Raw genomic sequence first — 15807 nt, forward strand, 5'->3', positions numbered from 1 at the left:
GAGAAATCTGGGGGTGGGTCTGACCTCCCCAGCCCAGCCGGGACTAGCAGCTGAGCCTGACCCAGGGTAGGAGCCACCAGGCGGATTCCTTCCCCAGTCCCTCCTCCTGCCCCACAGTGATTTACCTCTCTGCTGGCTGCCCTGGGCACCCAAAACATACTGCTGGGGAGGGTCACATGACTGCTCTTGTGGCTTCCCTTTGCTTCCCCATCAGAAAGTCATTTTTCTGCAGGGAAGCAAAGAAATCTGTGGGGAACATAAATTCTGTGCATGCGCAGTGATGCAGAATTCCCCCAGGAGTAACTCTTCAAAGGCATGAAGGACAAAATGGTTGCATCCCTCCTTCAGCTCCATCACAGTTCGAAGCCTATGCTTGCTGAGCACTCTGAAAGCAGGGATGGATGGTGGGTAATGCGATCCGCACAGACTATGACATCTTGAAGAACCACAATTAGCGTAGGTTAAGTAACTGTTCTCTCTTCTTCGAGAACGTCAGTGTGGATTCCCCTATAGGTGACTGGCAAGCAGCAGCATCCTTGGATGGTGGGACTGAGGTGTCACAGCTGATCAGGGAAATGAAGATTGTAGCACTGCTCATCCAAGCTTGGCATTTGCCCTGGCTGCCATGTCAAGCGCATGACGTTTAATGAAGGTCACAGGATTACTCCACACAGCTGCCGTGCAAATCTCCAAGATCAGCACATTTCTGAAGTAAGCCAACAATGCTGCCTGTGCTCTGGTGGAGTGTGCATTTATGTTAGGCGGAAGAGACACACCAGGCAGCTGCTACCAGATGGATGTGCACTGTGTGATCCACTTTAAAAGTTTCAGGGAAGAGACTGCCTGGCCTTTCACAGATTCATACGTTCTGAGGCCAGAAGGAATATATGACCACTCTGCCCTTTGTGCCCTCACATGGGAGAGTGAGGAGGCACAGGACAGACACTTGCACAGCCCAGACACTGCTAGCCAAAAGAATCTAGTCTCACAGGCATAAGGCACATGTGCCCCTTGCAATGGAAGCCATACTGACACGTACTGGAAGAGCTGAACATTCTTTCCACGTCAGTGGGACAATCATAACTGCACAAGTCACTTTGTTAGGATGATTTCCAGCCTAACTGGCTGTCACTTACAATTAGAGAGATTAAAATGGCCCTAAGAAGTTACAAATTGGTTGTTACTTTTACTCTCTGCTTGTTTCACAAAATGGCAAAGCAAGAAATATCCAGTAGTCTAGTGGGGATTATAGGTTAATTTTAATGTACTGATGTTTTTAAGCTGTGACACAATGCAAAGTTCATCATAAGAACATATAAGAACAGCCATACTAGGTCAGACCAATGGTCCATTTATCCTAAACTCCAACCTTTTGACAGTGGCCACTGCCAGATGCTACAGAGGGAATGAACAGAGCTGTGCAATTTCAAGTGATCCATCCTCCATCATCCAGTCCCAGGTTCTGCCAGCTGAAGGTTTAGGGACACCCGGAGCATTGGCTTGTGTCCCTGGCCATCTTGGCTAATAGCCATTGATGGACCTATCCTCCATGAACTTATCTCATTATTTTTGAACCCACTTATACTTTTGGCCTTCACAACATCCCGTGGAAATGACTGTGTGTGACTGTGTGTGAAGAAGTACTTCCTTAAGTTTCTTTTAAACCTGCTGTTGATTATTTCATTGGGTGATCTCTAGTTCTTGTGTTATATGAAGGGGTAAATAACAATTCACTTGGTCAATACAATTCATAATTTTATAGACCTCTATCGTATACCCCCTTAGTCGTCTCTTTTCTAAACTGAATAGTCCCAGTCTTTTTAATCTCTCTTTGTATAGAAGCTGTTCCATGCCCCCAATCATTTTTGTTGCCCTTCTTCAAAGTACTTGGTCCAAAGCACACAACTGAAATTCAATACGAGCTGTTTGCCTAACTCTCTTATCCTTTGAAAACCCCAACCACATTGGTAGCAATGGGTTGCATGGAAACAGACACATTTCTGTAAATAGTTTTAAATCTTATAAATGAGCATCATAGCACAGAGGTTTTATAAATTTACCAGTACTTAGAACATTATTTTATTTTAAAACTGGTTTAGTTTTATAGTCCAAGAAGAACAAACAGTAAGGGAAGTTTCCTCCCACCCACTATCAATCCAATTAGTAATCTAAACTAATTCAACCAAGGCAATTCACAAGAAATTTCTCAGGATAAAAACTTGGGAACACCTAAATACTGAATAATTGCTATTAGGCAACACAGCAAGATAAGCAAACTACAGATTCATTAGGTCATCCTGCATGCAGATTCCATTTGGTGTGATGTGATTCTGTGCAAGGTTACTAAATTCAGTATTGCTCCCTGTCCCTGCAAACCCCCTCTCTCAACAAATATTTGAAGCAGATTTCACCGTGCACGTACACCAGTACCTTTGGGACTCAGTGGTATCAATTACATTTCATTCCATTCCCCCACCCCATTTATCTTACCTATGCACACTCATTCTTTGTACTTATGAAATTGTTACTCCCTTGTGACCCTAGCTAAAGTGGAATAATCAGGGGCAAATTCTTATCTCTGACAGGAATTCTCTGTTCTCAAATTTACTGGTGTAAATCCAGCAGTACTCCACTGAATTCAGTAGAATTACTTGGAAAATATATCAGTGTAACTGAGATCTGAATCTGGCCCTTAGACATATTTTCTGAGCACTGGAAATTAAGCAAATGGCCCATGAATTGTTTCTTACCCCCCTGCTGAAGGCTGCCAAGAATCTTCTCACCCAGCAAATGGATCAGTCTAGTCACAACCTGGAAGGGGGAAAGAAACGAACATTTCAGACTGAATGCATTAAAATAAAATATCCTAACAGATAATGGAAAAAATTAAGAGAAGGGCTTAAATAGAACATTGCTGAGAATTGCTAAGGGTTTTACAAAGCACAGTTTCTCCATGGGAAGCAATTACTTCCACTCTGTGATATAGTGACAGCTCATTTTTCTTGTCTGAAGTTACCTGTGTCATTTTTATTTTACACTAACCTTTAAAACTTAAAAAAAAAATAGGTCATTTACAATCTATTCTGCTATAAAAAAAAAGAACTTTTCTGGAAAGACTCTGTCACATTTTCACTATATCTCCAATGTCCACATACTGTGAGTATTTCAGAAATAAAGTGTCTTGTGGTAGTTATTGAATACCATCTCATTTGTATACTGTACAACCACCCTGGTCCATACTCAGATCAGATTCCTCATATACAAGGTGTTATGGGTGAAGAGGTGGAACACACACATATTCAAAGCCCTGTATACGTCCTGGCAAGCTGAATTACCTTCATGAAACTGATCTGGAGGCACAGGAAACAGGCATGGGCTCATTCCAAGGACCAGATTTTGATCTCAATGGAGTTACTTGGGATTTATACTGATGTGAAATCAGTATCTGGCCCTTAATCTAATTTCAAAAGTGATAAATTTATCTTTACAAGAAGTAATCAGTAGTTCCTAACAACAGCAATAATGGAAAGCTAACAGTTGTAACACTAAGGAGTAGCTGAACTGGAAAATACTTCAGTTGGTTTTGACACTTATCAATTTATCACTAAGTAAAATAAAGGCAGTAACTGCCTTAGTAAAATTCTAGTAAACTATAACTGCTAATATGTAGTAAAATACAAACACTTGGATTTTTTAAATAAAAGCCATTTCCGGGTAAATAAAAGTAGCTTTGAACCTCATGAAGATGTTAAAGAGAAAACCACCCCTCATTTTGACTTGATTCATCAACAAGATAAATGTATTGTACACTATTGCTGTTTGTCAGACAAGAAGGAACTAAGTGGCAAGCGGAGCATGATTTTCTGTTGGCGTGTTGGTGTGTGACTGGCAGTTACACAGCCCCTCCGTCACTAGCATGCCAATATTAATGACATCTGTGAATGCCCCTTCCCTCTCTCCTCCCTCCATGTTGTAAAAATCAATAACTTGAAACAATAAAACATAAATTTCTCCCAAATGTAAGCACTTCAAGATTTAACCTTAAAGTGGAAAACCTTGTAAGACATCGCAGCTTGATAATTAGTATTGTTTTATGCATCCTGTCTAAAGTAGTTTTGTCCTAGGCAGCCAATATCATTAAGCCTGCATAGTTCATGTATCAGGAGGTAGCCGTGTTAGTCTGTATCCACAAAAACAACAAGGAGTCTGGTGGCACCTTAAAGACTAAGGGTATGTCTACACTACGAAATTAGGTCGAATTTATAGAAGCCGGTTTTATAGAAATCGGTTGTATACAGCCGATTGTGTGTGTCCCCACATAAAATGCTCTAAGTGATCTAGTCGGCGGACCGCATCCACAGTACCGAGGCTAGCGTCGACTTCCGGAGCATTGCACTATGGGTAGCTATCCCACAGTTCCCGCAGTCTCCGCCGCCCATTGGAATTATGGGTTGAGATCCCAATGCCTGAATGATGCAAAACAGTGTCGCGGGGGGTTCTGGGTACATGTCATCAGGCCCCTCCCCCTCCGTCAGAGCAACGGCAGACAATAGATTCGCGCCTTTTTACCTGGGTTACCTGTGCAGACAACATACCACGGCAAGCATGGAGCCCGCTCAGCTCAGCTCACCGTCACCATATGTCATCTGGGTGCCAGCAGACGTGGTACTGCATTGCTACACAGCAGCAGCAGCTAACTGCCTTTTGGCGGTAGACGGTGCAGCATGACTGGTAGCCATGGGGCTGGCAGCCGTAGGGCTGCATTGCACCAGCCCCTTGCCTTTTGCCTTTTGGCAGTAGATGATATATTACGATTGGTATCCATCGTCGTCATATTGCGGTTCAATCAGAGGCACCTGGGCAGACATGCTCAGTCCTATTGAACTGTCTTGACGATGATGGCTATCAGTCGTAGCATGCTATTTTCTGCCAAGCGCCCAGTATTTTATGCTAAGCACCCAGAAGAGGCCGAGGGCGATCTGGGTGCTGGCAGACGTGGGGCTGGCAGACGTGGGGCTGCATTGCTACACAGCAGCAGCCCCTTGCCTTTTGGTAGAAGATGGTATATTACGACTGGTATCCGTCATCATCGTACTGCAGTGGCTGTCAATCATGGGCACCTGGGCAGACATGCTCAGTCCTATTGAACTGTCTTGACGATGATGGCTATCAGTCGTAGTATGCTATTTTCTGCCAAGCGCCCAGTATTTTCTGCTAAGCACCCAGAAGAGGCCGAGGGCGATCTGGGTGCTGGCAGACGTGGGGCTGGCAGACGTGGGGCTGCATTGCTACACAGCAGCAGCCCCTTGCCTTTTGGTACAAGACGGTATATTACGACTGGTATCCATCGTCATCGTACTGCAGTGGCTATCAGTCATGCTGCACTGTCGGCTGCCAGCTTAAGATGTAAAAAATAGATTTGTTCTGTATTCATTAGTTTCCCCCTCCCTCCGTGAAATCAACAGCCTGCTAAACCCAGGGTTTTGAGTTCAATCTTTGGGGGGGGCCCATTCTGTGTGACAGTTGTTTGTGTTTCTCCCTGATGCACAGCCACCTTTGTTGATTTTAATTCCCTGTACCTGTACGCCATGTTGTCACTCGCCCCTCCCTCCCTCCCTCCTTCCCCTGGTCCATCAGATACTAGTTTCGCGCCTTTTTTCAGACCAGGCGCCATAGCTAGCACTGGGATCATGGAGCCCGCTCAGATCACCGCGGCAATTATGAGCACTATGAACACCACGCGCATTGTCCTGGAGTATATGCACAGCCAGGACATGCCAAAGCAAAACCAGGACCAGCCGAGGAGGCGATTGCAGAGCGGCGACAAGAGTGATGAGGAAATTAACATGGACATAGACCTCTCACAAGGCACAGGCCCCAGCAATGTGGAAATCATGGTGTTACTGGGGCAGGTTCATGCCGTGGAACGCCGATTCTGGGCCCGGGAAACAAGCACAGACTGGTGGGACCGCATCGTGCTTCAGGTGTGGGACGATTCCCAGTGGCTGCGAAACTTTCGCATGCGTAAGGGCACTTTCATGGAACTTTGTGACTTGCTTTCCCCTGCCCTGAAGCGCCAGAATACCAGGATGAGAGCAGCCCTCACAGTTGAGAAGCGAGTGGCGATAGCCCTGTGGAAGCTTGCAACGCCAGTCAGCTACCGGTCAGTCGGGAATCAATTTGGAGTGGGCAAATCTACTGTGGGGGCTGCTGTGATCCAAGTTGCCAGGGCAATGAAAGACCTGGTGATATCAAGGGTAGTGACTCTGGGAAACGTGCAGGCCATAGTGGATGGCTTTGCTGCAATGGGATTCCCAAACTGTGGTGGGGCGATAGACGGAACCCATATCCCTATCTTGGCACCGGAGCACCAAGCCACCGAGTACATAAACCACAAGGGGTACTTTTCAATGCTGCTGCAAGCACTGGTGGATCACAAGGGACGTTTCACCAACATCAACGTGGGATGGCCGGGAAAGGTACACGATGCTCGCGTCTTCAGGCACTCTGCTCTGTTTCGAAAGCTGGAGGAAGGGACTTTCTTCCCGGACCAGAAAGTAACCGCTGGGGATGTTGAAATGCCTATCGTGATCCTTGGGGACCCAGCCTACCCCTTAATGCCATGGCTCATGAAGCCGTACACAGGCAGCCTGGACAGGAGTCAGGACCTGTTCAACTACAGGCTGAGCAAGTGCCGAATGGTGGTGGAATGTGCATTTGGACGTTTAAAACCGCGCTGGCGCAGCTTACTGACTCGCTCAGACCTCAGCGAAAAGAATATCCCCATTGTTATTGCTGCTTGCTGTGCGCTCCACAATATCTGTGAGAGTAAGGGGGAGACATTTATGGCGGGGTGGGAGGTTGAGGCAAATTGCCTGGCCGCTGATTACGCGCAGCCAGACACCAGGGCGGTTAGAGGAGCACAGCAGGGCACGGTGCGCATCAGAGAAGCTTTGAAAACGAGTTTTGTGACTGGCCAGGCTATGGTGTGAAACTTCTGTTTGTTTCTCCTTGATGAACCCTCCGCCCCCCCCCCCACCCAGTTCACTCTACTTCCCTGTAAACCAACCACCCCACTCTCCCCTCCCCCCTTCGAGCACCGCTTGCAGAGGCAATAAAGTCATTGTTACTTCACATTCATGCATTCTTTATCAATTCATCACACAACTAGGGGGATAATTGCCAAGGTAGCCCGGGATGGGTGGGGGAGGAGAGAAGGAAAAGGACACACTGCAGTTTAAAACTTTAACTCTTATTGAAGGCCAGCCTTCTGATGCTTGGGCAATCATCTGGGGTGGAGTGACTGGGTGGCCGGAGGCCCCCCCACCGTGTTCTTGGGCGTCTGGGTGAGGAGGCTATGGAACTTGGGGAGGAGGGCTGTTGGTTACACAGGGGCTGTAGCGGCGGTCTCTGCTCCTGCTGCCTTTCCTGCAGCTCAACCATACGCTGGAGCATATCAGTTTGATGCTCCAGCAGCCGGAGCATCGACTCTTGCCTTCTGTCTGCAAGCTGACGCCACCTATCCTCTTCAGCCCGCCACTTGCTCTGTTCATCCCGCGATTCAGCCCGCCACCTCTCCTCTCGTTCATATTGTGCTTTTCTGTAGTCTGACATTGACTGCCTCCACGCATTCTGCTGTGCTCTTTCAGCGTGGGAGGACATCTGGAGCTCCGTGAACGTATCGTCCCGCGTCCTCCGTTTTCTCTTTCTAATCTTCACTAGCCTCTGTGAAGGAGAAACATTTGCAGCTGGTGGAGAAGGGAGAGGTGGTTAAAAAAGACACATTTTAGAGAACAATGGGTACACTCTTTCACGTTAAATTTTGCTGTTCACATTACACAGCACATGTGCTTTCGTTACAACGTCGCATTTTTCCTCTTATATTGAGGGCCTGCCGGTTTGGTGTGAGAGATCACTCACGCAGTGCCAGGCAACAGATTTCGGCTTGCAGGCAGCCATGGTAAGCCACAGTCTTTTGGCTTTTTTAACCTTCTTAACATGTGGGAATGGTTTCAAACAGCAGCGCCCTCATTTCCCATATCAAGCACCCATTGGGTTGGCCATTTAAAATGGGTTTGCAATGTAAAAGGAGGGGCTGCGGTTTCCGGGTTAACATGCAGCACAAACCCAACTAACCCCCCTCCCCCCCCACACCCAATTCTCTGGGATGATCACTTCACTCCTCCCCCCACCGCGTGGCTAACAGCGGGGAACATTTCTGTTCAGCAGAGCAGGAACGGGCACCTCTGAATGTCCCCTTAATAAAATTGCCCCATTTCAACCAGGTGACCGTGAATGATATCACTCTCCTGAGGATAACAAAGAGCGATAAGGAATGGATGTTGTCTGCATGCCAGCAAACACCGGGACCATACGCTGCCATGCTTTGTTATGCAATGATTCCAGACTACGTGCTACTGGCCTGGCGTGGTAAAGTGTCCTACCATGGCGGACGGGATAAGGCAGCCCTCCCCAGAAACCTTTTGCAAAGGCTTTGGGAGTACATGAAGGAGAGCTTTCTGGAGATGTCCCTGGAGGATTTCCGCTCCATCCCCATACACGTTAACAGACTTTTCCACTAGCTGTACTGGCCGCGATTGCCAGGGCAAATTAATCATTAATCATTAAACACGCTTGCTTTTAAACCATGTGTAATATTTACAAAGGTACACCCACCAGAGGTCCCCTGTGTGCCCTCAGGGTCTGGGAGCACGCCTTGGGTGGGTTCGGGGATTACTGGTTCCAGGTCCAGGGTGATAAACATATCCTGGCTGTTGGGGAAACCGGTTTCTCCGCTACCTTGCTGCTGTGAGCTATCTTCCTCGTACCCCGAACCCGCTTCCCTGTGTGTTTCTCCAATGAGGGAGTCATAGCACACGGTTGGGGTAGTGGTGGCTGCACCCCCTAGAATGGCATGCAGCTCCGCGTAGAAGCGGCATGTTTGCGGCTCTGCCCCGGACCTTCCGTTTGCTTCTCTGGCTTTGTGGTAGGCTTGCCGTAGCTCCTTAATTTTCACGCGGCACTGCTGTGCGTCCCTGTTATGGCCTCTGTCCTTCATGGCCTTGGAGACCTTTTCTAATATTTTGCCATTTCGTTTACTGCTTCGGAGTTCAGCCAGCACTGATTCATCTCCCCATATGGCGAGCAGATCCCGTACCTCCCGTTCTGTCCATGCTGGAGCTCTTTTGCGATCCTGGGACTCCATCACGGTTACCTGTGCTGATGAGCTCTGCGTGGTCACCTGTGCTCTCCACGCTGAGCAAACAGGAAATGAAATTCAAACGTTCGCAGGCCTTTTCCTGTCTACCTGGTCAGTGCATCTGAGTTGAGAATGCTGTCCAGAGCGGTCACAATGAAGCACTGTGGGATAGCTCCCGGAGGCCAATAACGTCGAATTCCGTCCACACTACCCCAATTCCGACCTGCTAAGGCCGATTTTATCGCTAATCCCCTCGTCGGAGGTGGAGTAAAGAAACCGGTTTAAAGGGCCCTTTAAGTCGAAAGAAAGGGCTTCGTCGTGTGAACGTGTCCAGGCTTAATTCGATTTAACGCTGCTAAAGTCGACCTAAACTCGTAGTGTAGACCAGGCCTAAGATTTATTTGGGCATAAGCTTTTGTGGGTAAAAAACCTCACTTCTTCGCATCTGAAGAAGTGAGGTTTTTTACCCACGAAAGCTTATGCCCAAATAAATCTGTTAGTCTTTAAGGTGCCACCAGACTCCTTGTTGTTTTCATAGTTCATGGAATCCCACAATTTTAACAAATGTGAGCTTTAAAGAGCATTTGGAGAAAAACTCGGGGCGTCTCCAACACAATATCAATTACTAATGTCAGAACTGAGAGTAATGGCTGAACTTCAGACAGGACCAACGTATTCGAACAATAAGTTTGCACAGAACTATATGTCTCCTACCTCCAGTATCAGGGACAGTCAAGGCAAATAGTCCATATAGAATATAATGGAAAAATAAGCATATATTACAATCAGAAGCCAGAGATGGAAGAGGCCCATTAAATCATCTTTTTCCACCTCTCTACCAGTGTAGGTTTGTTCCCTAGTGTACATCTTATTCAATATAACTTTCAAAGTCGCAAGTGATGGGTTTCCCACCTCCCCCACTGAGAGAGTATTCCACAGCCCCAGTGTGAAGTATGGGCCCCATACGGTCAGTTGAATATTACAGAATATCAAAACAACATTCAGCTACAGGACAGATATTTAGACGTATGCATGCCAAGACAGGGTAGAGGAGATTTCCAGGAACATTCCAGCCAATCCAAACATGTTTTTTGACCTTGTATTCAAGCCACTCCCCGACTAAGCCCAGACAATCACATTGACAGAGCATCTTGAGGAAGCTTTCAAACAATCATACTTAGGGCCCTATCAAATTTACAAATGTGAAAAATGCATCACAGACCGTGAAATATGGTCTTTTGTGTACTTTTACCCTATACTACACAGATTTCACACGGGAGACCAGCATTTCTCAAAATGGGGTCCCAACTCAAAAGGGGGTTACAGGGAGGGTCGCAAGGTTATTGTAGAGAGTTCGCAGTATTGGCACCCTTACTTCTGTGCTGCCTTCAGAACTGGGTGGCTGGAGATTGGTGGCTACTAGGTGGGCACCCAGTTCTGAAAGCAGCGCCACTGCCAGCAGCAGGGCAAAAGTAAAGGTGGCAGTATCACAACCCCCCCTACAATAACCTTGGGACCCCACCACAAACCCCTTTTGGGTCAGGACCCCAACAGTTACAACACTGTGAAATTCCAGATTTAAATAGCTGATATCATGAAATGTATGATTTTTTTAAAAATCCTGCGACTGTGAAATTGAACAAAATGGACCATGAATTTAGTAGGGCCCTACTCATACTAGCAGTGACCTAAGGAGATCGCTTCGGTAAGTTACCTCTTACCATCAGTGTCCATAACTAACTCAATCTTCGAACCTTGCTCAGCAGAGAATACTAATAAAGCAGAACAGCATTTATTAATGTACAGTGGCTAAGTAATACTGGCTGTTGCTCACAAAGGAACTGACTGCCAAGCTCATTTATTTTGGAATCTCAGCTAGAATTAAAAATCAACTAACTCTGCAGCAAATATAACAAAGTTTACTACTCACCCAGCCACAAGCTGAACCTGCTGCAGTACTACAGCTCCTAGGTTTGCAAGTGTGGATTTTGGTTTTCCACAGCTAAACCCAATCCTGCTAACTGCTTCAACTGTAGAAAAAATTCCTTCTACAGTGAAATCTATTAGACAGTGAAACCGCCTCCCAAGGGAAATGCCCCATGACTTGAGAATTTATTTAAGATAATGTCTATACATACTGTATTCAGTTAGCAGGCATGCTGGAGTATCAATTCGCACCTACAAAATATGAATCTACAATAACAGTTATGGAGTTACTATTTAACCATATTTTGCACTTCTAATGCACCTTTCACCTGAGGAGCTCAAGGAGGTTAGCAAACGACTAATGTCTTGATTCCCAGTCTGCTGCTCCTACCACCAGGAGACATGATTTGCCTTATTAGTTAAATCAATCCTTACACCCCTGGAATAGCTGTGAAAAAATTGTTTTTCCAATGCCCTGTGTGAGAGAAGCAGGCTGCTTACCATCATAGGATGAGTCACCATGCTGCTGTCATGGAAACATACAAGAACATCAATTCTGGATCTAAGATAGGAACTGATCTGAGATTTCCTTGGAGTTTTAAAATATGCCAAGCATTTTCTCATAAAAAGGTACTGTGCTCTTTAGAAAAAAAGACTTGGCCCTCAGTCTTCTGAGATGCCAATATAAATCACAGCTGCTGCTATTCCCAACCTGAGACTTGAGCTCTTTGAGATTCCTCAGAGCAGTCAAAACATGCATTGTAATAGCCTCCCACAGCAAAGAACATAGTTAATACAAAGCCCGTGGGAAGAATTCTAATACTAACGGTGAAGAAATTCTCAGTTAATTTCCAACCACCTTTATTCTGCACCACAATGACAACACGATTTAGTCAACTCACTCCCTCAGGTCCAGGAGCAATTCTGGCCAAGTGCAACCAGGGAACCACTGGTTTCTTCTCTGGTAAAGAGGGGAATGACAAGGAACAAACCATTCCTGCTCCTCCTGAGAAATGAGTAGCATGAGGAGCTGGAGCTGCTATACTTCCCCCAGGAGAGGAGTAGAGAGCAAGTAGCAGAGCAGCCTTGTTTTTAAGAAGAGAGATGGGGCATCAGGGACAGGGAGCCCAGGGGCAGGGAGCTGGGAAGCAAAGGGCCTCCTGAACGCTCAGGACAGTACAATTGGCCTAAAGGAGGCTACAAGAGTCTAGAACTTTTCAGCACATCTAGGGCTGCCTCTATATTGACAGAATTGGGACTTGTAACTTTCCACCAGGGCTACTTCACTATGCATAGCAACGGTAGATGCTGTAGTGAAGACAGGGCTCAGTCATTTTTAACACAGATTACAAGTTAGATGGCATGGTGGGAAATACACCTGAGTCTTCTTGTACACTACAGATTCCAGCATCACTGCCACCAGCAGAGCTGAACCAGTGGTGAATTTTGGGCTCCATTTTTGAAAATGTAGACAAGACTTAGAAATCTCAGTGAGGTGGTTCTCTCCCCCCCCCCCCCCCCCCCGCTCCCCCTCCACAGGCTGGAGGAGAGCGAACTGTCTGCTCTTTGCAGGCAGAAGAATGCACCTGGGAATGCAGCATTCACTCATCTCTATTGTGATGTGCATCATCTGGTGCCAGACAGTAGACTCCACTAGCACAGAGTGTAACATCTCTGGTGTGTTGCAATATCCGTAGTGCACTACAGTCACCACGGCACCTGTTAACCCACATCCAATTCTACTCAACAGACCTCCTAACACGTAACCAGTTTACAATCACAGCTGTTGGCAGATCACCGGTCAGTACACTGGTCAGCTAGTCTTTGCAGCACTACTCATGGAAAATCTATACTTCTAAAAGTCAGCTGGTTTGGAATTGAGACTCTCTAAAACATCAGACAACTTTTGAAAAAGGTTAGACGTGCACTTGAGTAACCATTGTGTTTGTGGAGCTGGACAGGATCTGGTAACTGTGTCCAGGAGAGTAAAAGTATCAGAACGGAAGCCTGCACTGATGTGATCACACTAACTGTGATATCAGAACAACTCTTTTAAAGATTGTCAAACTGAATGCTACTACAGTTATGATCCAGGGAACTCCTTTTCATGGAGGTGGTTAAGAAATATACCCAGGGTAAAAATTCTCAAAAGCACGTGGAGTGACTTAGGAGCTTAAGTCCCATTTTCAGGAGAGACTTTGGGACTTCAGAGACTAAGGTCATGTCTACACTACAAAATTAAGTTGACTTAAGTAATTAAAACAACAAAGAGTCCTGTGGCACCTTATAGACTAACAGATGTATTGGAGTATAAGCTTTCGTGGGTGAATACCCACTTCGTCAGACGCATGTATTCACCCACGAAAGCTTATGCTCCAATACATCTGTTAGTCTATAAGGTGCCACAGGACTCTTTGTTGCTTTTTACAGATCCAGACTAACACGGCTACCCCTCTGATACGTAATTAAAACAGTGGTTCGTGTCCACACTATGCTCCTTCTGTTGGCGATGCACGTCCTCACCAGGAGCGCTTCCACCAAATTAACTGTCATGGTGGTGCACTGACAGCTGGAACCCCATGGAGGAGGGGGCTCCAGCTGTCAGCCCCACGTGGGGGGGGGGGGGGACTCCTGCTGTCAGTCAACAGGTGATGTAAGCAGTGCAGTGTCGACGCAGACACTGCGTCACCCTAACTACATAGACCTAAACGCTACACTTCTAGTGGGCACAGAGATATTAAGTCGATGTAGTGGGCGACTTACATCGGTGGGAGTTGCATTTTACCTAAGCAGCGTTATATCAACCTAACTCTGTAGTGTAGACGAGGCCTAAGTCCCATTGACTTTCAATGACACTTTGGCTCTTAGGTGCTTTTGATAACTGTACCCCTAATGATTTGGCAATGTGCTTTCGAGCACTGCAAATTTTAAACAGAAGCCTAATATCCAAATGCTCCCAGCCCAGGCCCTCTTAATATGTTCGTAGATTAACCCCACCAGCTCTCCTCCTCTGAGCTGTATATTTGTCTACTCTCAGCTGGCTTACTTCAACTTCAGAACTGAACACCCTTCAACACAGTGGGCTAAACAGTACTTCAATTATATATAATTCGTTCCAGTTATAATACAAGTGCACTCCATCCATCCCATATGATTTCAATTTCATTGCTATCCCTCTTTTCCAGAGCTCTGTTTAACAGCTACTCCAGTCCCTACGCTCAACTATCTGCACTGTTATATTTCAAGGAACCTGTAATTCTCTAGGTCCATTTCCATCTATGAGTTACCTACATGATCTTTCAAGACCAGAGTTTTAGCTAAAAAAATTTCCACTCATCTGTGAAATTTAATTTGCTTTACTGTAAACCATCCTGAAAAATCATTCTAATGAGAATTCAGTTCTAAAAAATGTATCAGTGGGAAATGTTGTCTTTTCTTTGTTTCATCTATAGTTTGGACTTCTGGGAAAATTTACAACTTGTTTAGCACTGATGGTGCTAAACACATCTACATTAATTTTCCACTTTAGATAACTTAATTTTTAAAAATACTGCTCACTGATCATTTCCATAAAAAACATCCCAACAGTAGATTTCCACATACAGAGACCATCACTATTAATTTACTGGCAGTAAGTTGATTCACAGCAGAAAAGCAATCTTCATTTAAAAAAATACAAACCAATGATAATGAATAGAATTGTATCCCAGAAAAGTTGCGCTCTTTGTCCTATAAAAGAAATACATATCACTTTACAGCAATTTTTGTGTAGGAAAAATTACATTGCTATGATATTTTATAATCAGTCCCTACCTGATGCTTTCGACAGAAATAAGTCTTTGGCAGTAGCAATCATTTTTCATTGGTTAAATCTCAAGCATAGAAGAATCACATGATATTAGGAGTGTACCTGCCCTAGCCAATATTTCAGAACTTTCACCTCTACCTAGAAAAGTAGGTTTCACCTGAAAGAGTGGCTAAGCTTTGCTCAGAACATTGACATTAACAAATGCAAGTTCAAGGTGAGCATACATCTCCTCCCAAAGCTGCCCGACGGATAGACATGGCCATGTAATGGCACAGACTTGCTGGGTCACAAACTAAACTAATTGAATTTAAAATTAGAAGGGACCATTACAATCATCCAGTTTACCTGCATAGCACAGGCCAGTGATTCCTGCACCAAGCCCATAACTTCTGGTTGAGCTAGAGAATATCTTTTAGAAAGAGACACCAGTCTTCATTTAAACACTCCAGGACCAAAGGACAAAGAATCCACCACATCTTTAGGTACGTTGTTCCAATAGTTAATTACCCTCCACTTAAAATCTGCACTCATTTGTACATGAATTTAGATAGCTTCAGCTTAGAATAATAGAATATCAGGGTTGGAAGGGATCTCTGGAGGTCATCTAGTCCAACCCCTTGCTCAAAGCAGGACCAATTCCCAACTAAATCATCCCAGCCAGGGCTTTGTCAAGCCTGACCTTAAAAACCTCTAAGGAAGGAGATTCCACCACCTCCCTAAGTAACCCATTCCAGTGCTTCACCACCCTCCTAGTGAAAAAGTTTTTCCTAATATCCAACCTAAACCTCCCCCACTGCAACTTGAGACCATTACTCCTTGTTCTGTCATCTGCTACCACTGAGAACAGTCTAGCTCCATCCTCTTTGGAACCCCC

The 15807-nt window shown here is 45.6% G+C and overlaps 1 protein-coding gene across 1 annotated transcript in view; it reads right to left on the reverse strand.

Moving 5' to 3' along the window:
• The window catches only part of PNPLA7 (patatin like phospholipase domain containing 7), a 424003-nt gene that overhangs the window by 203175 nt on the left and 205021 nt on the right, over positions 1-15807 (reverse strand). The window contains exon 21 of the mRNA XM_065418594.1: positions 2751-2811. Within this exon, the coding sequence (XP_065274666.1) occupies positions 2751-2811 (61 nt within the window). The remainder of the gene's footprint in view (positions 1-2750; positions 2812-15807) is intronic.

This window comes from Emys orbicularis, chromosome 18 (genome assembly GCF_028017835.1).
Source record: "Emys orbicularis isolate rEmyOrb1 chromosome 18, rEmyOrb1.hap1, whole genome shotgun sequence".
Classification (NCBI taxonomy): Eukaryota; Metazoa; Chordata; order Testudines; family Emydidae; genus Emys; species Emys orbicularis.